Source organism: Seriola dumerili, unplaced genomic scaffold, assembly GCF_002260705.1.
Source record: "Seriola dumerili isolate Sdu_G_001 unplaced genomic scaffold, Sdu_1.0 BDQW01000003.1, whole genome shotgun sequence".
NCBI classification, from domain to species: domain Eukaryota; kingdom Metazoa; phylum Chordata; class Actinopteri; order Carangiformes; family Carangidae; genus Seriola; species Seriola dumerili.
Genome location: NW_019174258.1, coordinates 2,842,514 through 2,869,682, shown reverse-complemented (window position 1 = coordinate 2,869,682; position 27,169 = coordinate 2,842,514). Strand labels below are relative to the sequence as shown.

Genomic DNA, 27,169 nt, shown 5'->3' with positions numbered 1-27,169 from the left:
TCAGGAGGGCTTAAGATGTATGTGCCTGTGTGTGGTGTGTGATTGCACAGTCAGATGGGTGGTCTCTCCTCAGGAGGAGCTTCAGCTGTGCCTCTGTGAGTTTCGTCACGTCAGTCAATAGAACAATAGAAACATTAGTCTTTGTGAACAGATAGATATCAAATGAATTCATTTAAAAAAAAAAAAAACAGATTTTTTTTTTTTGTTTATAGTCTATTCCCAGCTCTCCGTCTGTTTTCTTTTGCATGTGATGAAGTAGTTTCAACAGGGAGACTGTGTGAGTTCTATTCAACGTTATGTAAGAACTCAAGTGGCAGAAATGAAAATGCTAAAAGGGCAGAAAGAGAGCAATGACCGATAATTAAAACATATTTGTACTGGTAATCATTATGTTATCCATCCTTGCTACAATTTACTCCCAGGCCTCCTGTAGCCTGTGTCTGTCAGATCGTAAAGAAAGTCAAAAGGTCTGCAGTCGTCTCTCCTTCACCGCTGTAAACGAAGCAGGCAGCACTTCTACTGCACATAGATGTAGTCATAAGAAAGGCAAACAGGCTTCTAATTAGTACCACAGACCATCTGCCACGCATTATCCCTCACATAGTTCAGTGCCATCAGGGAATATTGTGTTTGTGTGGTGTGTATTCATGTGTTATGAGCTATCTTCACGTTTCCCTCCAGTATCTCTCTGTTACCTTTGTGCGTCTCTGTTCTTTCGTCTCTCTCTCGTGTCTTTCGGTATGGTGGCTGTTGGGTGCAAGTTGATGGCAGACACAGGCTTGGCTCTGCTGCTGCCGCTTGAGAAAGGACAGCAGGCTGCCTGATTTATTGGGACACACTGTATAATACAGTCCACTGTTCTGCACAAGGCCACTGTTCATCACGTCGCATCACACTGGACTAAAGCAGAAGACGGCATGAGAGGCCCGATTCTCTGGGAAATTTAGGAATGTCCAATTTTAAGGAGCAACTCACCCCTGTGTAGGACTGCCCCCACCTTTTTAGAGTGAATATATGGCAGCTTGTTTTGTGTCTGATGAATCTCTTCAATTTAGCTAACCCAAGTAATAATGATACAAAGAGAAAGACAGTCCTAGGTATAAAAGATAATAAGTAATTTATCGTTTTGTTTGAAAATGTAAATCCACTTATGTGACATTTAAGAATAAAACTTTTAAACTACATCAAAATGCAAACCTGGTGCCTTGACATATAGCGTGGTTTTATTAATGCTTTAATTAAGCCATCTAAGATGTGTGCAAAGGTACACTGCAATTTAAAGATGAGAGGAGGAAAGGTGTTATTTATCTCACCCTAACAGCAGCAGCAAAGCTAGGAGGAGAGTCAGGGAGCTGTCAATCAAGCTCAGTCTGCACATGCCCTCACAATCCTGAATAGAGGTGTAATTTGCCAAAATAAGTGAAATCACCTATGTGGGTTTACCGTGGGTGTGTAGGGCCTTTAAAAGTCCTTTAAAGCTGTATTTAAAGTGTAATTTATTGGATATGACTGTATTAGTTATTCCACAGAAGCACCTCTTGGGAGTCACAGATGGGCCTTGACTCTGGAATATATTATTGATATAGAAGTTAAAAATTTAAGAAGATTTTTAGCAGAAATGAACAAGGCTGGATCAGACGAGGATTTAGATCTATGGTGTGCATAAATGAGAGAGACAAGACCGTCAGAAAGGGGGAGATTTGCCTCTTCACACACGGGGTCATCAGTCACATTTAATGGCGTCACTGTCACTGTATCATATTCAGTTTTTTGTCAACTGTTGTTATAAATGGAAATGCAAAGTGTAAAGCAAAGTGTAGCTGTAGGCTTTGCTTTTTCGCACAGATGCCTCTGTGGACTGTGGCATTTCAGCTAATCTCTTTGAACCGCTGGAGCAGGGAATGTGAGATCACTGAGACATACAAACACAGTCATTACACTGAGCGTTCAAAATGTTACATGCTTAGCAGCTAGCAGTGTGTTCACAGGCAGGCACTAACACAGTGCACACAGGAACGGAGCATGGGCTAGCAGTGGCAGACAGTTAAAGTAGGCTAGTCATAACTCACTCAAATCTGAATACACAGGCACGATTCACACATTTTCTGATTCAGTGTGACTTACACTTTCCGCGGACATCCTTACCTTTGATGTCCACTGCAAAGAAACGGCCATAAACAACAACTGAACAACTTTGTGGAATGGTGTCAGCGCAACCACCCCCGGCTAAACGCCAAGAAGACAGAAGACAGAGCTGGTGGTGGGTTTCCATAAAGAGGAAGTCTCCTCCAGTTCCTGTCACCTTCTGGGGCTGAAAAGATCGAGGTGGTTAACACCTACAAGTGCCTGGGTGCTCACCTGTGAAACAAGTTGGGATGGGACACGGACGTGGACAAGAAGTGCCGGAGCCAACTCTACTTCTTGAGGAGGCTGAGGCCCGTTGGTGTGAGAGGACAGTTGCTGAGGACGTTCTATCAGTCTGTGGTGTCTTTTATGTGGTTGTGTGCTGGTTCAGCAGTATCACAGCCAAAGACACCAACAGACTGAACAAGGTCATCAGAAGGGCCGGCTCAGTCCTGGGGAAGAAACTGGACACAGTGGCGATGGTGGCAGAGAGGCGGATGCCGGTGGATGTGTCAGCAGTCATGAAGAACAAGTCCCATCCACTCTACCAAACAATAGAGGGACAGAGGAGTACTCCGAGCAGCAGACTGCTCCTGTCCCGCTACAGGGAGGAATGCTTCTGCAGGTCGTTTCATTCCTGCTGTCATCGGCCTGTACGGCTCTGGACTGTAATTCATCCACTCACCATCTGTATCATCACCCGCACCGGACACTTTTCTGCACTTTGACATTGCGAATTCTGCATGGGTCATGCTTTCCTGCACAACACGGCATGTATTAAATACTGTAGCGCTGCACTGGCTAAATACTGTACTGTAACACTGTGCAGGCACTTTACTGCTGTGGACAATCCAAACAGCATTTCCACTGTACTATAATGTTCACAAGTACAGTGGAAATGGCCACAGCAGTGTTCAGGTCTGGCTGTGTGTGCGTGTTAGTGCATGTATGTGTGCGTGTTAGTGCATGTGATTCCCTCCTGTTAAAACATTGGCCCTGCCCATGCTTATAAACACGCAGGACCCGCTCAGTGCAGCAGGCTACATGGTGTTTAGGTGGGTGTGACCCTCCAGAATTTCCTCCACCGAAGAAACAATGTTTTCGTCTAAAAGGGCCTCTGACAAAGAAAGAGATGAGACCAGAGCACAGGACTGGCCATGGGGACTACTGTCTCAAATCCCCATTGGTGGTGGCCTGTCAAAACAGCCATTAAATTTTTACCGGCTCTCAGCGTCTTTACCGGTTCCATCAGTGCGACCCCCAGTCCCACAAAGCATTTATTTTGGTCTGGGATGCTGGACAGCGCTGAGTGTTACAGAACTTGCCAGAATCAAAGTAATTCTTTGATAGTTGTCACGTCCAATGGCAAATGGCACATAGCGAACAGGATCTGTTAATAGTGAATTCGGCATACTGCATTCTCCAAAATGTAAAGAAAATGGGCTCTCAAGTTCTCTCACTCAATCCACACTGAATCCATGGCAATGTTATACTTCCTGTTTCTTGTTAAAAATTTAAATGGGTTCATATAAGTGAAGACTTTTAATGTGTAATGTAACAAGCCCAGGACACTTTGTAGAAAAGAAAATTTAATTAAACACGATTATATACAGTATAAGAAGAACAAAGATACACGTAGACCATGGCGTAGACACAGCGCAGCTGCTCAGAATGCCAAGTGCGAACTCTACAGCTTTAGATTTTGCTGATAATTCTTTGTGGGTTTTTTGTTACTGCAAGCAGGCTCTTTCACATTACATGTAGGCATTTGAGCTAATGTTAATATAGCAATATAGGCCTAGCAATGAATCTTACATTGTTGGTCTGTGACCCCTTTTTGTGTCATAGAACTCTCACAACCACAACTATCATATTGTCATGTAAATGTGTGTATGATGTTCTTTTGTGTACTCTAATTGGATTATATAGAAATTGAGGCTAGGCTGGGATTCATGTATCGGCTTCCAATAGAATCGCATCATGATGATATGAGAAAAATGTGACATCGTTTTGCTAAATTCTGTTGTTTAAATGAAGTAGTAGATAAGAAATGTTCTCATCAAAACTGTAATATTCATTTCAGGCAAATCATCCAACCCTGAGAGTCATTATTCTATACTTCTAATTTATTCAAGATGTTATTCATTACAAATATATCAAACAACTATGTCAGTGCATCATCAACATCACATGTTGACTGTGGTAGTTTATGACTGCGAACCATCCATCTCTCAGTCTATGAAGAAACCTTTCATTTTAAATCCCAGTGACATCACAGATTCAGGGGCTCGCTCTCTGATTTCTAGCTTTAGTGAAACAGGTTGAGAGTGGAGGCAGCAAAGATGACAGCATCAGTGAAGCATCAAGAGTGCTGGGGAGGGATAAGCTGAACTCAGAGAGCATTAAAGGAAATCTTCAACAGTTTTAGAAGCCCATCTTATTAATCAGTAATCGAGGTGTCTTTGGACTTTAAGTATGTTTTCCTGACAGAATATAGAAGCGCCTTTTTGTCCTTATACTTTTGGAGGTAATTCCAATGAGTTGCACAAACAAAAAAACATGCTGTGAGACTTAAGGCGCTAAAGTTTGAATGCATTAAAATGTAGTCATTTAAAGGTAAAAGCTTAAAATGGGTCACACATTTTAAGTCACAGACTGCTTTTTTTTTTCCTTTAGCAAATTAGTTTTTGTTTTTTAAAAGAGAAGGGAATTTTCCTGCAGCCACACACAACACATATTGAAATACTCACCTTTATGCGCATTCATAAATCTATACCATGTCGCATTTGTCTGATTTATGCCCTTACTTTAGAGCACAAGTCACCCCTTAAGTCTTAAAATGAGACGGGCCGTTCCCCGCAGGCCAATTCATTACTGGGATAATCCGAATGTGTTGCCCCACTGCTTCTGGAGAAGTACACACATACACACAAACAAGGCCTTTACAAATGCTCCAGCTCATACCCATCTGTAGCGAAAGTCTAAGCAAGTTTCAGAGTTTGTTTCTCTTCATCCTTCATGGATATCTTATTAATTTGTCCTCAGAGACTGTCTGTGTGTATTCGTGTGCATGTGTGTGATTTGTGTAGTGTGTGTCATAACTTGCTACTCTCAGCACTTTGTACCCTGCTGCAGTGAGGGAACGTTCCTTTTATTTTAGTGCTAAATGTTTTTATATTATGGAGCTGCTGTATTTGATCCTCAATTTGTTTCTTAATATCAAGTGTATTGCATCAATATCTTTGAAGCTGAAGTACAGCTCAGCACTAGACCTGATATATTGCACAGGAGACCTAGAGCTCAATAATTAAACTACAACAATTAATGTCTCTGTTTTTCATCCACCTACCAACCAAACAAACCACATAAAAATTTTTACTGCACATACAGTATTGGTGAAATGCAGTAGTGAGTGACTGTGTGTATGTGTGTATATGTGTGTGTTTCTGACTCGGTGTTTCTTTGTTGCCTGTGGCACCGCAATGTGTTAGATGGCTAATGAAGGTCAAGAGTGTGTCCGCAGGATTAGATCATGGTACCTAGGAGACAGACCTCTCCTTGACAGTGGACGTCATTACGAGACATGGATGACAGCCATTAAAACGCCGTCATAGTAGGGATGGGGAAGTGCACAGGTTTGCATGAGAAGAATGATAGAATATCCAATTTAAGAAGTGTGTAAGGAAAGAGGACAAAGAAATGCAGCTTAGGGTTGATAAGACAGACGCTCTTTGCACTGAGAGGTAAATTCTCACTTGAAGTTTTAATGTTTAAAACCATGTATAAAAAACTAAAAACGTCTTTTTTTCTCTTATAATGAATAGTCATAACAGATCACAAGCGGAAATACAATATATTACACACATAAAAGACAAAAAATAGAGTGACATCAAAGGGAAAAGGTATGACAAAGAAAAACCCCATCACAAAATCCAATTATTCCCATTTTCTATGTCAATTTTCTCAAAAGAAAAGCAAAAGAACATGAATCATTTTTTAAATCCTGGGTTTTTATGTTTCAAATCATGGCGCCACAGATGCACATCAGTGAAATGTCCCCATTTTGATACTGCATGTACTGATGTGTCCTATTTTTCATCCTGAAAGAAACCTGCTACCTAGCCGAGCTGGATAAACCATTCCTGAAACGATGGCTCCCGTGGGGACGTCCATCCTCTTAATAGTATCTGTGTGACCAACATTAAACTTCTCTGAAATAAATCTGCAGCATTTACAGTTGGGCAACTGTGAGTGGATGTATAATCTTTGTCAAAAACCCAAATGAAGACTGTTTAGATTTGGAATTAAATTATAAATTATCTGCTAATAAAATCTGAATTAGGGGACATTTTCATAGCAGGTGGTCCCATCTGAACCCTGACACTTCCTGCGGTTTGCCTTATTTGCCCGCCCACATCTTGGATGGTGTCCAGTAGAATCAGTTAAGAACTTGTGAAAAAAATTCCTTCTTTCTTTTCTCTCCATTAAGAATTTAATTCTCTTTTCAAAAGTAGTCTCTGAAAAACCATTGAATAATATATTGAAGCCACATGTCCCAGATCCATTATACTCAGGTGGAATTGTGACCTCTGAGATGTGTGTTGAGGTGCGGTTCTTTTTGACCCCATTGTGGCACAGAGGAGGTGTCTCACCTGTAGGTATTGCCAAAAGTTATGTCTAAGAAGATTTACCTTTTCCTCTTGCAACAAATATTTTTTAGCCCAAAGGTAAAGAGTGAGGATTCCCATTTCAACCCCGTACTTCAAAAGAAGTGGAGCTTTGAGTGTATTTGACTTGGAGTTTCTTCTGATACTATCTTCTGAATGCAGATATGTTATTCATATTACAGTCACAGCATTTGAGACTATGCAGCTCTTTCTGGTGGCAGAGCCCACTTTGTTGTTTGACCAACTGCAAAGGCATGGAGATACAACACTAGCTTGTGCTATGTCTACAGTATCTGAACATGCTGTTTGTTCTGCACTCGTAAACCAGGCGAACAGCGTGTTGCTCCACTGAGATGTCAATCAAGTCACTATGTTATGTATAAGCAAAATCATACAGGTTATTTACAAGAGCTGTGCTGATCAGCTATATTGAAATTTAAAATGAGAAATCACAGAGAAAATTATGATGATGTTATAATACAAACTTTATGTGCTGCATGGACAGAAGAAGTACTCACAGTACAGCAGCTGGAAGGTCTGATCGCAGGAGCAAGTGTAATTGAAAATCCTGCTTCTCTGTAGAGATGACCAGGTTGATGCCTGGAAACAGGGCAGTGAGTGGTGTATCCCATGGCTTTACATAGCAAACAATCGGTGCTGGTGTTTTGACTTGCGTTCTATGTAGTGTGTGTGTTGGCCACACAGCTCCCAACCTTCTCTAACCAGGCTTACATCATTGTTTTACAAAAGCTAATTTTTCCTTGTCCACTCTGAAGTACAAATATCCAAACCCCTAATCGCTTAAAGTACTTAAATTTAATGAGAATATATGTTACATCTCTTGATGGCCATTGTAGAGACCCCCCTTAAAATATACAGGCCAGAAAATCAATTGAAAAGATCAAAAATGTGTTCCGATTATATTGTGGTTTTAATAACAAATTTAACATCATAGAAAGAATGAAGGAATTTTCTTTCTAACTCTTTAACACCACAAAACATAACTTGGATATAACACATTATTAATTCTCCCTGTCTCCCCTCAGGTGACACAATACTTGTCACAAATCTTAGTGAGTTTTCTATCTCAATGCTCAGTACCTTAAACTGAAGTCGTCTTTGTCCATAATGCCTCAACGGGTACTGCTGATGTCCAATCCCTGGGTGTTACAACATTTCAATCATCACAAAAAAGGCATTGTTATGACTCAGCACTATTTGTAAAGATCTGTTTGTGAAAAAGAAATGTCACAACTCAAGACTGACATGAGTTGTTTCTTGTGCACCAATTCTGCCAAAACAATTTTGAGTGTATTATCCATTGATTTCGCACTTCCCGTTACAGTACACTACTCTGAGTGAGGTCTCACCTCTGGTGCTACTTTCTAACAAATCCTCCTCTCTCTTACCTAAATTCTTAATTCACTTATATAAGATGGCCTACGAAAAGACAGGTTTTAAATCCTACATATCTGTTAACTACGAATAAGATATCTTTGTTTTCTCAACTATTCTCACAATTAAATTGCTCAATTACATGTTTTTTTTGTTTTTTTTTGTGTTACATAATTACTCCTAAATCATGTAATTGCATATGTCTGTTTTTAAAAAAGATGCTTTTTACATCAGTGTGTAATTACAGTTGCATCATAATGCAACAATAGAGTAACCTAACTAACAGTAGGTCTAAAAGCAGAGGAGTTTCATAACACGTTGATACCGGGTTGAAATGAATAAAAACCAATTGTGCTTGAAGGTGGGAATATCTTAAACACTGCGGCAGGATTAACAGGGTTAGAAGAATTGAATGCAGTATTACTCAATAGTATTTTCATCCTTATTGAAAATGTGATGGAAGGATCTTTTATGGCCACCATCACAGTAGTGGCTGTGCAGTGGCCCTGTTGTGCTGCGGTGAATTGAGGATGTATTGGAGGCCTTTGTTTGAGAGCTCATCCATCATGCCGCCCGCCGGAGTCGGTGGTGATCTCTGTGTTTGCTTCGACTGTGTGGAGTGTCAAGGTTGAATGTCCAATCGCTGTGATGTGAGGCATGAACGGTGTCCATGTTGTAGCTCAAACATGTGTCGTTTGACCTGGTGTTCAGCCGTGATAAAATGCATAATGCAACCATGTCCTGTTTTTATTCTCACCTGCATTCTGTATCTGTGAGATTTTCTCTGGTCTTGTTCCCTGTGTCTCCCATTGTGCCCAGAAAGGAGAGGTGCAGGGCGAACAGTTATTTGGCATTTCTTTTCTTGTCACGAGAGAAGCAGCTCATGAGAAGTCAAGGCTATATTTCAGTGAAAACAACACATTATAGTCTTGTGTTGAATGGAATTGCACTGCATAGAGAAGATATTGCCATTTTGATATTTCTTACTCAACTGACTCACCAACACTTGCAAAGCATAATCAGTCTTATTATTGAGCTGTTGTTCCCGGTGTGGGCTCCATGCACCTGCAGAGGGCTGCAACTTGCGATTCTTTTTTATACTCTAAATAACTGTTTTCTCGATGAACTGATTCATCTTTTGGTCAATAAAATATCTACGAACTGAATAGCTGTGAAGAATGCCCATCACAACGTCCCAGAGCAGTTCAAAACCCAAAGATGTTCATTTTACAACAGTAGAAGACGAAGAAAAGCAGCAAATATTCACCTTTGACAAACTGATTTAATGAAAAAAAATTGTGCAATGATCAGTTTATTATCAAAGTAGTTTAATGAGGAGATTCTTCTTATTAATGGACTTAATGAGCTTAAGGGGAGTAGTTTAATTTTGTATTTCAATATACAGTATATATTTCTCCATTGAGTTAAAGGCTTTTGAAAAACTTTGCACATCTTATTTGTGGTACAGTAAAAATAAAATGTACTGGAGTCCTTCCAAATATCTTTTTTTTTTTCAAAACAACAACATTTGGATTTAAGGAAAACATTTTTTAAAATACTTTTGAATTCTAAAAATTTCAAATACTGTCAGCAGGTAACACATGAAGTTGTGGACTGCTGCTCGTAGTGACCCCCAGGTTATACAGCACTATGATTGTATTACATACATTTTGGCATTGTTGTGCTCGACTCGAGTGAGGGTTTCAGAGGGGATCCTGGAAGCTTAACAGGCTTATCCTACCTTGTTATCCCTCATTGTCCTCTTGCCTCCATCCTTCACATGTCTCGGCTAACCTCCGCTGCACTACAGCCTATAGATACGGTCAGAGTCAGTACGTCTGCTCAGTCTCATACATTAGTGGTTTTCAGTCTGGGGATTGGGAGCTCTCAGGAGCTTGTTACACAGTCGCGGGAATTGTCTGCCATACAGATGTATTAGCTTGTGTATTTTAAAGATATTCCTCTTTAATTTGTGCTTTTTCTTGTGAAATACTGAATACGTTCAACGCAGACTGCATCAGGGTCAGCTGTAGGAAGGTCTTGTTTAGCTGGTTCATGCAGCAAATAGATGGACAAGTGCTGCAATGTGTCTTTGTTATGTCACCTAAGAGCCTTGCAATTCATGACCGTCTTCTTTTGCGTCATATTTATGTTAATGTGCTGGAGAGGCTGTTTGGTTTCGCGTGGAGGATTGTGAGTTCTGTACGGCAGTGACCGAGTCGGTCGCTTTATTTGCCAAGTGCAGTAAATACAGAGGAATTTGCCTTAATGACATTGATGTTGAAATTTAAGGAGTAAAATGTCTTGTGTGGAAATTTATCATGAATAACTTATTAGTGTAATAATTTGGCTTAATTATTACCATAATAGATGAGATCATTAGGAGGACTTTGGCATCCTGCATTTTAAATGTTGTTCTTTGGGGTTGAACTTTGCTGGAAATCTACTGAACAAAGATCTGTAAACTGTTGACATTTATTCTTTACTTATTGCTTATTGTTATCAGCTTTATCAGTAACAGCATCCTTCTTCATGCTCTGCAAACACAACAATGTCAGAGAAAGGCAACAGGTTTACTTTTGAGATGGAAAGTAACACAATTTACTGAAAATGTGGTTTGAATTTGCATAAAGAGTAGTTGAAGGTAACTATATTAAACTGCAACAACTGACAATAATTTCCAAATATTACAATATTTCTCATGTCGTACCTTTAAATATAGTGCTGTTGGAACAGTGAGACTTTGTGCAAGAGTTTAGTAAAGGATGTATAAGACACAGAAGGTACATTCAGCACTCTGCCACTTGGCAGGATGAGCTCTGACTTCCTCTGAAGTCTCTCCGAGGGCCCAATTAGAAAGTCAGAGGCAAGGACTTGTGATCGTCCCAACAGTGATAATACCAGAGTACTCGGAGTCTTTTTTTTTGCTCAGACTGACACAGGTGATGAAGCTGAACTTCACCTGGCCACAGCTCTGTACTCTGTACTCTTCACCAAGGTCACTCTGCAGGGAGAAATTGTTTTATTGGTATTTTATTGATAGTCTATTGTACTGTATTATGTCTATATCTGGACACATGTTAATCAGGCTGATTGACTTCAGTAGTGGAATGTAACTTGTATTTTCAAGTTTCAATTTTGAGGTTTACGTCTATACTTTATAATTATACTCATTTTCAGAGGAGGAGTTTTGTACTTTTTGTACTTTTTACTCCACTACATTTATTTGACAGCATTAGTGACTAATTACTTTTCAGATGAAGATTTTTCATGAAGAAAAATATGATAATCTATACATATGTGTGAATCAGAACTTTTGTTTTTCTTCTTTTCTCTCCTATTAAAACAATAGTTTGGGTTATGTGACGTGTAGTTGTGTGAAGTATCTATAGTCAGTGTATTACTTGCAGTAGATTCAGCATGCTCCCAGTTTGGAGAAATAGCCAGAAGTACCGGAAGATGAGCGATATACTGCTGTGGATGGGGCCAACTGCAAAAACGTATCTCACTGCTTTTCGCTCGCTTTCACGGAGTCACTTCAACTGATATTGACTTTTTTTCTGTGGGCATTTGTTTTAAAGTGGCTAAAACATTTTTTTTTTTTGTTGCTGGCCCCGTCCACAGCAGTACATCACTCATCTTCTGTGCCAGTACTCCTGGCTGCCTCTCCAAACTTGGAGGGTGCTCATCCAAATCTACTGTAGGTAATACACCGACTATGTATAAGTACCTCACACAACCCCATGTCAAATAAGATGAACTATTCCTTTAATCATCTCACAACCCCTCAGATTTATCTGGTGACCCCTTGGAAGGGGCCAACCTCTAGGTTGGGAACCGCTGGACTAGTTAACTGTATTTAAAGTAGTTAAGACTAGCTCCACCTCAACCAGCTACAGGAGAATTAACAACCTTGTAATATCATATAGTAACATGTATCAGTCACAGTGATGAAACAAGTGCTTTTACTTTGACACATTTTCCTGCTAAGACTTTTGTACCTTTACCTATGTGATTTTTCATGCAGGACTTTTACTTAATACGTAATGGAATGTTTTTACCTTGCTGTATTCATACTCTTACTTAAGTAAATGATCTGAATACTTCATCCACCTCTGCTTGACTTGGTGTCATTTTACTTTGCTTTCGATACCACTAATCCTGCTCTGCTCCATCGATTATCCTTTTACACCTGATCCTGGACATGTCTCACATGACTACTGATCTGGCTCCAGTTTGTTTATTTTCTCTTTCCATAATTCTCTAATTTAGAGTATGCATACATCATGATCCAATACTGAAACAGCTGTGGCATATAAAATGACTGTTGGGCCCCTTGACAGTATTGATCAGTATCAAACATTAAAGTTGTTTGTAGGAACAGCACAGATGATTATTTTCTTCTTACAAATCTTGTTCTGATATTCACGCAAAGTTGCTGTTTCTCATTCAACCTTTATTGGAATAAATATACCCTTCATTGTATTATTAAATAGTATGTCCAGAATTAATCAAAGCAAATACATAATTTAGGAGGGGACCTTCATGTTAATGTTCACCTTGTACATAGTCCCATCAGCTGCTGTGTCTATATCTGATGCCCTGCCTTGACCCCCACCTGTCATTTCACACTCACTGTTGTAATCTCCAGGCCCATCACAACCCCAGCATGCAGCTAAACTCCTACACTCATCCCTTGCCTTCTCTGATATGTACGGCCCCGGGAGACGGCCATGAGCTCCAGTTTGATACAGTCCCTTTTCTCTCCCTGTGTGTCTGTGTATTGGGTTGTACCAGGACAAGAAGATATTTGAAGGCTTATTTGAAGAGGCAGTGACATAAAGACTGTTCTTTCAGATTTTTCGAGCTTGTCTTGAGATTGTCAAACCAGTTTGAATGTTTGTTAACCCACAATATAAACTCAATATGCACAAATCGGTAAAATATGTGTTGCTTACAAGATCCGAAATGTTGCGTGATGTAAAACACACTTTGTTGCATTTGTGCAGTCTGAGTAATAACGCCTTTCTGATTACATCTCTGTATAGAAACGTGAATGCAAGATGCTTCCGTGGCAAGAATTTGCTTGTATTTACCTTTGCTTTTTTTATCTCTATCTCTATTGCGTGCTCTGTCTGTTTTCAACCTTGACAGTTCGTAGGCCAGTGCTGCCTCTGGGCATGGTGCTGTAGTGAAACATGACTTATTTTTGGTGGTTTTAATGGGACTGTGATTGCCTGCAGTACCCATACTGAGCCCTCTGACTTCCAGTCATCCTGTCTGCCCCAGCAAGGTTCATCTGGTCACTCCATATATCAAAGGAATATTTCACCCTGAAATACTCTTACATTTTTATACACCATCAATCTGGAATCATCTGTGCAAGTATGAAGTTGATGAAATGCTCCCAAATTCCCTCAACCTAGCCAGCTCTAAAAAAAATAAAATAATGTTATATATTATTTGTTATATAAATATATATATTTCAGATTGTTGAGGAGTAACTGTAGTTGGATATCGTCCTTTTTCATCAGCAGACATTTGATTTATCATTGCATTAAAAGCACAGTTGTGATTAAAAGCATCCATAATTTCATTTAGGTGAGCCAGTTCTTGATGTATTTTTTTGTACTGGCTCAGTGGAATTGTTTACTGACACACTCCTCAGTAAAGATATTTTGACCTGTTGCAGCAGGGAAAATTTGGGAGTTAATAAGGAAATGAATGATGGCTGAAAGTTATTTAGCTGCTTCAGTTTCAGGGTCCTGGTGTTGCGCATGCTGGCTCTCTTGTCACAGTGGGACAAAATGTTTGCTGTGAAAAAAGGTCTAGTGGATATTTGCTTTCACGCATTCCATACATTTGAAAGCAAACAAGTAACTTTATATTTACAATTATATTTATCATTAGTGACAGAAGAAAAGTACTTAAGTTGATGCATTGCACAAAGAGCTGCAGTTTAGGAATAGGTATAGTTAGGGTTAAGGAGAGGCTGCTATAAGCTTGCCTTCAGTTATAGTCTTCAAATGAAGTCTATTTAAAGCTGCTATGATGCACGGAAGGTTGGAGCACTTCACTTGATGTGTTAATCCTCAGTAATTACAGACCGATCAATAAAGTTTTTATATTATACATGCTAACCAGCATTACCCAGATCTCTCATTCTGGCTTTTGAACAATGTTGAATGTTTTCTGTAAAGATGTAGGAGTTTTCTCAGGTGTGATCCTGTTTAGAACACAGTGTGACGATACATTCAGTATTGAACGTCTAAGCCATAAGCACAGTAATCAGTGGCAATTTACCCTCCTGCTATGAACATGTCAGACAGTGCCACATTTTATTTCACTGCTCCGCTGGTGACGCTAAGGTGCTGTGTATTTAATATTAATATTAGATAAGCCACTCAGCCATTACACCCCTCAAAAAGTCTGAGCATCTCTGGAAGATCTTTCATTGAAGCTACACATACAAACTTAAGTTTATTCAGGGTTTACAGCTCCAGAAATGGTGCTTGAAACAGCATAAAGAATCTTATTTTCAGCATTATTGCATCATCTCTATTCATTTAGATTGTTCTAACTGCAGACATAATAGTTGTTGATGTGATGGTTTACTGTAAGGACCTCACTGTGGTACTCTATGAACTGAAATGCTTATGAACCATCTTCCATTTATTTGTGTTTATGTGTTACCCTTTAAGCATACAATATCCATCCATGTCCTCATGCCTCAGCTCAGCTCAGTATTAGTTAAATGCAAAACCACATTAGATTATAGGGACAGTCTTTTTAGTGTATTTGTTAGTGAAAGATGCAGGAAAACTTGCACAATAATCAACACTTGAGGGAACAATCAGTGGGGAGCAGTTTGAAGACAGCATTTAATAATTGTGGCTATTGAGATACGTGTTGGCTCATTTAGTAGCCTAGTTGTTATTCTTTTCTTATGTTGACTGACCAAGAGTTACTGCACAGATGTAAAGCTCCATCCATTCTTTCAGCAGTGTGTCCACATTTAGAAACATAATCACTTGACTATCTCTGCGCTCATCAAACGTCCTTATTTCTATATTTTAGAGCCCCTTTGTGCAACTTTTGATCATTAACATGATACAGCGAGACTGGAAAAGTAATAAAAATGTTCACATCAAATCAAAACATTTTTTTTCCTGGATTGGTTTCATCTGTTTAGCATTACTGTGTCTATATCCTTTATTCGCTGAATTGTTGTAAGACCTAAATTTCTGAATTCATATAATGAGGCCCAGAAATCAATTAATTTTGGCTGCTTTTCGTCCACTTTAGCCAAAAGGGTTTGAGCCAGGAGATATACGATCCCTCATGTGAGAGTGGAGGGAATGTGTCCCCTGTCACCTTCCAAAAAGCTTGCTAAAAGCGCTGAATAGTGGCTCTCTGGTGTGTTTCACCGAGCCAGTGCCTGCAGTGGAAAACATAGAAACACTTGACAGGAACATTACCCTAATGTACCATATAGAGATGCAGATACAGGAAGAAATGAATGCAGTGTCTAGTGTTGGTGCATTTAGAAAGTGAAATGCTCCAGTGATAATTTAGTTACCAGATTCCTTTTTTTTTTGCTTCTTTTCTCATGTTCAAAAATACTGATAACTACCAGTTGACAGATCTCTATAATCTAACAGCATATATCATCATATTGCTCAAGCCTAAATGAGAATAGCTCAAACACAGGGACAAGGACAGTCGAGAACAACCTCAGTGAACAGTAATAGGAGTGGACATAGTGCAACAACATAAGCCATGACTACAGCGTCCTGAGCTGCATCAGGACAGAAGTCAGTGTGTCGACATATCAGGCTGAAAAGGACGGAGAGCCTTAGCATGAGTGGATAGGCTGACTTTTATCTGGAGTGAGAGAGAGAGAGAGAGAGAGAGAGACCCACAAAGCCGGAGGACAGAGGCGGAGAGAGAGTCATTGGTCAATGTATTGTTCAGTGTTTGATTTTTTTCCCCCAAGGATTTGTTCAGTTTAGTCAGGTGGTTTAAGGTCCCCCTCAAGAATACATTTTCACATCATTTTGGAGTAATAAATATAACAATAATTATAAAAACACAGCACAGGTTGTTGTTTTTTTGTAGTACACTTAAAGAGAAGAAAAGCAGAACATGTGCTCATTGATAAACTAAGCTCTATGTAGCGTTAAATAATCCTCCACATTTTCTTTACAACAATGGTAAAACAAGGCTTATAGCGAATGGATTTGGATTTTCTCATCTTCCCAAAGCTGTGTAACAATGTTACCAAAATGACTGTGCAGTCGTATGTCTATATACATCTGTAGTCAGGTCTTAGGGCCAACCTCCGAGGCTGAAAAATGGAGAGCCAACACAAAAGTGCCAAAAACTGCAGTTCCTCGAATGGCCACTGGACAGCTATTCCAAAAGCGAGTCAGTTCCCACAGATGCCCAAAATGCCCAACTTTACAGCAGAAATAAACATGTTAACAGCCTGGTACAAAAAAGGTTTTGCTCTCTATAGCTAATTTCCCCCTTTATGAACAACTGTACGGGGGTGAATTTCTATGCAACTCACCCATTTAAATTTTATTAAGGCTTAAGGTTATGCATAATTGAGGGCATGGCCGCTTTGAGCGACAGGTGGGTGCTGTCCCTAGCCTCTGCTAGCTGTCTGCTTGGCGTAAACTCAGCTTATCAACTGTGTGTGTGTTGTGTCTTTTGGAGGATGTTTCATGCAATTATCGGACAAATAATATTTCTTGTTGTTCTGTTAATTGACTAACAGAATAAGTGAGTCTGTGCTCCTGTTTTTTGAGACGAGTGATATCCTAGCAGTATTTTATTTATATGTTAACACTAATTAGCAGGTATCGGTGTCTGAGCTCTCCATGAGTGGCTTGTTAGCTTAGAGGTTAGGGTGGTAAGCATTCCTCTCCAGAGCAGTAGAGAACTCTCATAGTTTTTTTCCTTTATTTGGCTTAGGCACTTTGCTTTAGTCTTATAATGGTTGGAAAAACCTAGGTAGTGTAACAGTAGAACAGTCATAAGCCTCTTTTAAACAGAGATCGCACTGCGTTGCCGTTAAAAAGACCCCTCATTATGCCACCTTTGCCTGTTTATATGGAACCAAACAAAGCCGACATAATGCCGCCCCCTTGTGTGATTTTAGATAGCATGCCGGTGTTCTGGAATCAGAGGTGTGACGTGTAACACAACAGCGTCGTCGTCAGTTCCTTCATGCCGGCCCTCCCTTTTACACAGAAGTCGGTTTGGCTCTGTGACTACCTGTCGGTTTGAAGGCGGAACAACAACGGCGCTTCCCATTCCGTGTTTATACCCTTTATACAGAACAGCGAGGCGGAATAAAGGCACAACATTCCCACCTTGAACAGGCTGTGTAAAAGGGGCTACAGTCAGCAGACTGCCTCAGTAATGTCATTTACACAACAATGTTCATGTAAAGTTTGCAAACATAAGCTAACAATAGCCACCATATGCTACCGGTCATACCAGACCAAGTGAGGCTGTAGCAGTGTGTTGAATTGAGCAAGAGTATATTATTTTGCCTATGACCTAAACATGATTTGTAAAAAGAAGAGTGTGATGTTTCTTCTATCAAAAATGACATAATCTATATTTAAACAACACTCGAATCTACATTACAAATGTGATGATGTGTCCTTTTGTCTAACTATAAGTTTTTGATATACCCCTAAGAAACAAACAGATAATCAGTCAATCAGGAAAAAAACATGCTGTAACCTCCTCGTCAGTGGCAGTGAATGAGTGATTGAATGAATGAACATTTCTGTTAATACCATGTGCACATCTCTGCATGCTTACAGGGTTAAGTGTCCGCTGGGCCGTGTTCCAGACAGCTGATGCGTGTCTCAGCCTGCTGTGCTGTTTGCACCCTCTTTAATAAATAAATAAATAAATAAAAAAGCATAGTGCTGGATGCGTGTGACATCCTCCCTCCCATCCATCAGCATCACTACTAACAGCTCCTCCAGCCCTACACAAAAAAAAACAGAGAGGGTTTGTGCAATATATACGTCAACATACTCGATCACAATCCTCTGCTTCCACACTTTCTTCAACCTCGTGATTGAAGCTCTTATTTGTCATTTTAATAGAACAGCAACAGCTCAAAGCAGCCATATATGATTCCACCATCCATGCACAGTCAAAACATGGGAAGGACTTCTGAGGCACTTCCTGAGACCAGGCTTCTTAAATTTGTTTCTGTGCTCCCAGGGTTCCATCCACCTCACTATTGAATTACACTCTCTTGTTTACCATTTTCCGCACATAAGAGAACAAAAACAGCTCAAAGCAAAAGGAGAAGCAGTGTATAATGTGTGTGGAGCAGCGGGAGCCCTAGCAGTGTCATGTCTGTGTCCTGGTAGCTCAAAGATAGTGCTGGCTGCAGAGGGAAGAAATGAGTGTGGAAATGAGGTCTGTGGTTTGTGTGTGCTGGTTGCAGAGGGTTTCAGAGACAAGGGAGGAGACAAGGGTAGCGGTCTCCTCGCTAAAGGAGTCTACTATAACTAAGTATTTTATTACTCATACATGCTTGCCTTATCAACTTCCTGTTGACATCTGTGTTTAACCCTTTAACATCCTTTTTTTTTTCCTTTTACTTCCCTTTTATTTCCTCTTACATCTGTGGCTTTTCATGCCTTGTGCATCATTTCGTACACATTTCACCAAACTGTGGCCTGACATATTTGGTATCTTTGGAAACTATGGCATCACCACTTTGGGGTTGAGCGATGTTGGCGCAACAGAGTTTGTAATGACTGGTCTCTTACACTTTTTCTTGCTGGCATCAGTTTTTTTATAATCCATTCGTGTTTTAGTCTTCAGAAATATTGAAAATCTCCATCACAACCCAAGATGAATCTTAAAATTGCTTTGTCCAACCAACAGTTCAAAACCTAAAGATATTGAATATATAGTGATATATTACAGAGATGAACAACAAATTTTCACATTTTACGCTTGAACCAGCAAATTCTTTGCATATTTGTTTAATAAATGATGCAACCAATTGAGCACGTAGCACTACGAAACCTGTTATTATTTTTCTGTTACTCTGCCTTCAAGATAAAAGCCTGATGGTGATGGTGTGAAGAATCATGATGATAAAGATACACTATAGTGTTTTCCTTTCAAAATGACCTCCACTTCAACCATTTCCTCATTCTCTGCCAAACTGTTGCTCTTCTTTCTCTAATGTCTCTCTAGGACTCTTCGATTACCGTTTTCCATACCTTCCAGCCCACCCTTTCTCATCGTCCTTCCTCTCTCTCTCTCTCTCCTTTTTATCTGCACACCTTGTCCTCTCTCGCCCATTGTTGAAATCCTCCCATATGCTTAGCTCTGTCAGAGCAGGTGGCGAACCACAGGTGGACCCCACACCTCCGCTCAGACTGGCCGCCGTCCTGTGCGCCCAAATTCATGTTGCCACTGGGTGCACTAATCAGGGTGTGGGAGTGGGAGTGGTGGGGTGGGGGTGTGGGAGTGGGGGGTGGGGGGTGGGGGGGTGCAGGAAGTTCTCTTTCATTTTGATGACCAGGTGGTTTGACTGAGTCACCTCTTAGTGGCCTTGAAGCAGGACACATATCCTTTGTTATGATGGAGCTCTTTTGTGACTACAGAAATACATTTCCCTTCCTCCCACTCTTTGTTTTATATCACCGTTATTTGAGAGTGGGTTAGAAATTGCAGTATAGCAATTTCACTAATAACATTTTAGCACATGAGTGATTTATTGAAGAAAAGGAATTAAGCGGGATCATGAATACAGCATGAAGGGGCTGTCTTTAAGAAATGAATTTTGGCAGTTAATGAAATTCAGTGATTTATCCCTCTGAAAACAAATTATAAAAAGCATTATGCCAATTCTCTGGGATATTGGTGACATTTAAGAGTATGTTCAGAGTTGGTGACCTGAAACTTTTACTGAATTTGTAGGTGTTGGATTCTATTACAGTTTTCATTTAATGCTCTGCAGATATTTGCGGAACATTAATATGTTCACATAGTTTTATAGTGCCAGCTGTGTGAGTTCACACTGCCTTAGGCTAGTCATCATGTGCGTAATTCAGAAAACATGGACTCAGGGGCCTCACATTTCGGCAGTAAGTGCTGGACAGTATGTGATTATACAAGCCTAATGATTGGAAAACCGAATAAGCAAAAATTACTGATATATGAGTATCTAGCATCTGTTTGCTATCCAGGTACATCCATGTTTGTCAAATGGTTCCCCCTGCTCATGTTTAGCCGGTTCGATGGATGCACTTCAGCAGGGGAAACATGCTGAGGGGGTGGGAGATGTGACAGGACTGCAAAGCTTTATAAATGGATAAAAGAACCCCTGTATGGACATGTCGAGGATGTGCTGAGAATAAAAGGAAAGCAGAGGACAGGAATGGATGAGAGACAACGCCACGTTGTTCCGTCTCGGTGCATTAATCAGCTCCAGTATCTTCATGATAGTAACTGTAATGTAAACTCCCATATCTCTCTTTCTTTCTGCTTTTTGCAGAAGCATAATTTCTGCAAAGGCCAAAAGACGGTAACGAGTCCATTGTGTGTTCTTAGAAGTAGCGTTATCTTTGCTATACTTGAGCACACGGCTGCCATCTCTTGAATAATTCTATTTGTTCCACTTTGAAGATTGTCTCTTTTTTCTCTCCTTTGGGAATACATAAATGTCTGCCCTTGGTGTACTGTCGCAGATTATTAGAAAGATGTGTGTACACCCCTAAACCTGTGTGTTCACCTTGGCACAGAGGACAAAATGATCACCAGACAATAGCAATTAAAACATTGTAAATTTATTGTTTGACTCAGGTCTTTTGCATGGTTGTGTCAGATACCTGACTCTTTGTGATGGCTTCATCTTTCATCTTCAGAAAAGGTAATTCTTTGCTGACATGCAGGCTGAATGAATATGCACACAGCTGAGGCAGTCAGATTTTTCACGCTGCCAGATAAAAGGACATAGCATCAATATGTCATTCTATACAGGTTTTTTGGCCTTATAGACAGCACAGAAAATAAAGCACCCTTTATAATGGGTTTATAAGTCGTAAATAATGGTTTTAATAAATAATTCACTAATGCTTTATTGATCAGTTCTATAATAAGATTTTAAGCTTCAGATTAATGATTTTTTTAAAACTCCCAAAATCTGATATCAGTATCAGCCTCAGAAACCTAGTATTGTTCTGGCTATAATCACAATGTGCCAAACAAGAAGTTAGTTTAGATAATGTCTTATAATTGATGTAATGTATAAGTGATTAGTAAATATTTGTATATACCATTAGAAAAGCCTGTAGTTACAACTTATAGACCTTTCATAAAGGGTGCTCTTTAAGAAGGTGGTGCTAAAATAGAGATTATTATAGTTTCTCCCTGTCTGTTCCATTAACAGAAAAATCCACCTATGATGCCTCTGGCTCCTCGTCTCTACCAAGCGACCCCGCAGCCACAGCTGCTCCTGTTCACCCATTGACTGACCTGTCGGTGGCGGAGGAGGTGCCTTTCTCAGCCGTCCATTCAGATGGTGACTCAGAGTCTGAGGGGGAAGGTCTATCAGGGCAGCCCGCCTTTTCTTCTGTCTTAACCGTCATGGCAGGAACCGTCAAACATCCAGTGAGCCTTGATCAAAGTAGAACCTCGCCGACTGTCACTGGGGACGAGACCCACACCACCCAATGGCCTTCACATAGTTCCAGCCATGGCTCGGAGATGTCCTCCTCATTGTCGTATGTGGGAGATAGGATCCTCTCTGCGAGCTCAGGTCTGTTTCACCAATATATCACACCACTTAAAGCTGTTACTATGTTATCGCCCGTCACTAGGCCATCACATGTGTCCTTTATGGATGGAAATGAGAATATCTCATCATTTTTATCATCAACAGTGTCATCTACTTCATTGTCAGTGTCCTCACCAGCTCCTTCCACTTCTTCTGTGTTACCATTCCTGGTGTCTCTGTTCTCTCTAGCATCGCCCACTGAGTGGATAGACAGAGCTGCATCTTCTCAAGGTCAAAGGATTGTGTCCGGCCTTGCCCCTCTGACAGAAACAGTAGCATTAACACCAGCAGGGTCTCTGGGCTGGACAGACAGTCTAAGAATTGCAGAATCCAACACTCATTCAGCTGTAGTCCTACCAGCTGTTACACAGGGACTGCAAAGCACAACAAGTAAACCATTGTATTTTCCAGATGAAACCAGCAATGACAAGAGCAATAAAGTGACAAAACACTCATTTTACTCATCAGCAGATAAAATCCATTTGGCCAGTGGAACATACATAAGGAGTACAAGCTCAACAGTAATCAAGACACCAGCAAACAGCACATATACATCATATTCTTCTCCTAACCGTGGACAGAATCTATTAAAGATTTTATACGGACCCACTCAGGCACAGAACCAAGGTATGAACTCTGTTTCAGCCAATAATCTTGAAATTAGCACCTCATTTCCCTCCAATCAAGAGAGTCAAGCTGTTCAAACGCAGCGGGGAGATTCACAAAATCCCACATCAGCAGCGCTGTCTGCCCATCCTAACAGATATTCAGTTTCTAGTCATGTCACACAGCAGGTGTTAAATCGAACAGCATATGGGGAAAAGAAAGACAAAACAGCAGTAGACACTCAGACTTTAGTTCACAAAAGTGTTGGAGATGCAATGATGTCATCCCTCAGTTCACATGTTGTAAATCCAACTGTATCACCAGCAATGATGTTCAGACCAGCTGGAACAACAGGTCCAACAGGTAAAATATCTCTCTCTGAAACTGCACTCACTAAGCTAACACCTATCTACTCCGGCATGGTGTCCTCGGAGCGTGCATCTAATAGTGGTGATTTACTGATGGCGGCGGGTCACAGCAGCCGCGGAGTTCCTGCCATCAATATAAATTACAACCAGGGAGAGATAGCAGGAGCAGAGCTCAAATCTATTTCCACCCAAGCTCACCAGAATATCTCGCTTTCACTCACACAGCCGAGGCCGGAGTCCACCAGTGGTTCCATCTTCACTTCGATCACCAGCACAGCAGAGTCAGATTCACTTAATTTGCCACAAACAAAGTCTCCCAACGGCATAACTCAGGAGCATAGACGATGGACGACGCTAAAGATGATATTTATCTCCAACAGCAGGACAGTGTCTCTTTCTGGTTCAGCGTTGCCGGTTAGGTCAGCAAAAGATACCACCTATAAAATCATATATGAAAGTTTTTCACACCCCACTCGGCCTACATACTTATTACCCTTGTTCCTCGGCCACAGCTCAAACCACAACAACACTGATGATCTCCTGTCTGCCAGCGCTGAGGGTAATTTCGCAGACCAACCCAATGCCTCAATATCATCCAAAGTAACTCCGTCACAAAGACCCTTTCAAACAAGATCTTTACTTACATTTCCCCACAAGTTTGACACAACGTCTGGTGTAATGCCATCTCCCAGTAAATCTCAACAGACGGTGTCCTCAGCCGGAGTCTCTGCTCATATTACAAAATCCGAGAGAGCTGGCCATAGTATACCTTTGACGTTCGAACTGGAAACTAATGCAGGGAATAGTAAAACATCGCCAGCTTCCAGTGTGCACACATCATATGAAAAGAGACCTGCTGAGAGCCTCTACAGAAATACTGAAAAGAGTTCAGCCTCCCCTTTATTTAATGGAAATGAAGAGTCTACTCTGATCAGGGACACTGCCTTTTACAAGAAGGGTGTTCCACCAGGGCGGTTCACTACACAGTTTCCATCTTTCATGACTACAAAAGATGTTTTTATGTTGAATAAAGGCTCTGAAGGTTCTGGTGAAGGACCTCCCACTGAAATCTCTTTTTCTCCAGTACCTTTTGATGCTGCATTAGGACATCTTAAAAGCGTTTCTCGTAAAGATGATGTGACAGTCATGGACCGTTACGAGCAGTTTTCTCCTTCTTCCTGGTCAGAAATCATCCCAACACCGAGGACAAACGCTTCTTCTCACACTCAGGGACCAGTCACTAGTGTGAGCAGTGATAAATCAAACTTTTATTTAGGCACACTGAAAACCATTCCTTCCACTGCTTCCTCTGCAGCAGCTACCACTTCCTCCAGTGATGGACAAAACAGAATTGAGACAGCGAGCGCTATTTTCAGCTTTGGCACAAAATTAATGGCACCATATACAAAGTGGGAAGCCACCAAGCCGTTGCCTGTTCAAAGCAGTGCCTTTAACTCAGAAAATACATCTACTGGCTTCGATGGGGCAAAATCAAATTTACCAGCAGATGGCCCATCATATGAACATCCGAAGCTGGAAGATGGACAAGAGCGTAATGTGCATATATTGAATTCAACTGATCCAATGGTTATTGCTAGTGATCCGTTTTCAGTTTATCCAACTGTTGGAGAACATCCATCTTTTACATACGTTGAAGGAACATCAGATTACAAAGAACAGAGTATGAATTTGTCTCCAGCTAATGTCAGATCTGATGTGGCTGTCAATGTGCATCAGGGAGCCACTATAAACACTGCTGCTCCTTCAGTGTGGGGTTCAGATACTTTTCCACCCCTCTCTCACACGACTACTGACTCAGTAACATCTTCACAAACTACTCTGCCTGGACCTGTATACAAGAGAAATCCCCCTTTGGCAGATGATTCGAGTGTCACACTTCCAAACAACCAGGCACACAGTTTCTCTGACACTGACCATATCATTAACACAACTGAGTCAAAACTGAAGGGGTTAACCTTACCAAGAGAGCTGATGCCATCATCACCATTAACCCTGTCATCATCATCATCCTCCTTGCATATGAATCTTACCACCTCAGTGTCAACATTAAATTCGGCTGATAAGATATTATCAACCAAACCAACCATGTTCCCAGGCACTGCATCATCATCATCATCATCATCATCATCATCATCATCATCATCATCATCATCATCATCATCATCATCATCATCATCATCATCATCATCATCATCTCTGTCCGTAAAAACTGTGCCACCCACATTTTCCTCCCTGTCACCCGGACTGATCTCATCAATAGATTCTGATCGCTCACAGCATGGTACTGACACGTTTGTTGTCCTTACAGAGGCGGGGGCGGAAGAGTTAAACGCTGGAACATCCAGAGCAGTTGCGCTCACTTTCCCCAAAGAAAAAGAGGCCAGTCTAGCCCCCTCTCAGTCAGTCAGAATTATGCTTTCTGCTGGGCCCACTGAGAGGACATCTCAGGTACCACCTCTGACCCCTCGACAGGACACCACAACAGCCTCTGCGAAGCTCGCCACCACAACTGCAGCTTCAGCCGCCAAAACTAAAAATCCCACCACTACCATGCCTCCAACCGCTGGAACCGCGCAGTCTACCACCACTACCACACAACAGCCCACACCTGCTACCAGGAGAACGACCACCACCACAACCATCAGGACCCAAACCAGCAGGAGAACCTTTACTCCACATGTCCTGAGAACAAGTCCTCCCAGGGGCGCCACCACCATCTTCATCTCCCCTTTCACCACCACCACAGAGGCTCCGCCACAGCAGTGCAACATCACAGAGAGAATGTGGGTGAAAACAGGTAAACAATACTTTTGCCACACTCCTGGAAAAATTGTGAAATATATAAGATACTAAATTGTGAAATTTTATTATTTCTCTTAACATGTTTTGTCTGGTGTCTGTCTTTGTTTGTCCTCATCTTTAACTCTGTATCTGTATCTCTGTTAGTTGTTTCCATCTATGTGAGAAGAAACAGGCTGGACAGCATCCAGAGGCAGAACCTGCGGAGGGGACTCAGCCAGGGCCTCCGAAAAGCTCTGAATGATTCTTCTGCTCAAGCACAGGTCAGACTGTTATTGATTACTGTTAATCACTCAAGAAAAATACAACTGTTTCAACCACTGGATATATATTGAACATCCATTTATACATATTTATAGACTCAAAGATAATGAGCAAAGTTTGCAGTACATGAAAAGAAACGGTTGCAATTTCTCTGACACTGAGCGACTTTGAAGCTGAAGGCGTTATCTTAACCTGATGACACATTTACAGTGACATACTGGGCTTACATACAGACAGTGATATCTTTTCTTACATTTTCTCGCAGTGAAAACTTAGAAATCAACACTGCTGTTTTTTTTTTTTTATCTTTACAGCATCAACCAGCATCAATACACAGACACAGATTTAACAGCTGTGACAAGTTGCCTACAATCTAAAAGCCATCTCTGTCCTCTAACGCAGAGGTAGAATCCAAATGAAAGCAAAAATACATTTTTAATGAATTCAGAAAGAAAGAAAAAAGTTTTTGTCAGCTGTGTTTTGGGAAGTGTTATAAGTTTGGCCTGATACAAAGACTTGGTGCGCTCATGCTGAGACTTTGGTTCATCATAAAGCAGGAAAAGTTTTGCATTGAGAAAAGAGCTGTTCAAATTTATTGCTAGATTTATTTGAAGCACGTATCTCACATATTAGGCTGTAGATGTATCATAAATTGTGAATATGACATGTTGATTGACAGCTGCTTTACTTTAACTGTTGCTCCATCTTGGGCTCGAGCTAAATAATCAAAAACCGACTAACGCTAATGAACAGTAAATGTTTCCTAATTGTGCCCTGAACAGAAATGTGGTGGTTTATTAGCGTGGAGTGAATTAGTCACTTAAACCAAGGACCTTCATGTAGGCTACGTGAAAAGAGATGAGGACTAATATAGAAATTAGGTTGACTGAATGTGTCCCAGAAGGCAGTGGGTGATGTCACATATTTGAGTAACTGTACCAACACTAAAACAAGATGTAGATTAGGGTTGTAGCAGTACTGTAGATGAGAAGTGTTGCTCCTATTCCATTATATAAGAGACGGGCTTTCATTTCTAACCAGTTCGTCTTTCCACACTTCAAGCCAATCTTACCATAGGAGTAGACACAGCA

General features: G+C 40.7%; 1 protein-coding gene across 1 annotated transcript in view; it reads left to right on the top strand.

Annotated features, from left to right (window-relative positions):
- Positions 1 to 2,375: 2,375 nt before the first annotated feature.
- kiaa1549l (KIAA1549 like) overlaps positions 2,376 to 27,169 on the top strand; it is a 54,015-nt gene continuing 29,221 nt past the window's right edge. Inside the window, exons 1-5 of the mRNA XM_022741643.1 lie at positions 2,376 to 2,749; positions 19,567 to 19,673; positions 21,634 to 22,002; positions 25,324 to 25,812; positions 25,962 to 26,077. Of these exons, the coding sequence (XP_022597364.1) occupies positions 2,376 to 2,749; positions 19,567 to 19,673; positions 21,634 to 22,002; positions 25,324 to 25,812; positions 25,962 to 26,077 (1,455 nt within the window). The remainder of the gene's footprint in view (positions 2,750 to 19,566; positions 19,674 to 21,633; positions 22,003 to 25,323; positions 25,813 to 25,961; positions 26,078 to 27,169) is intronic.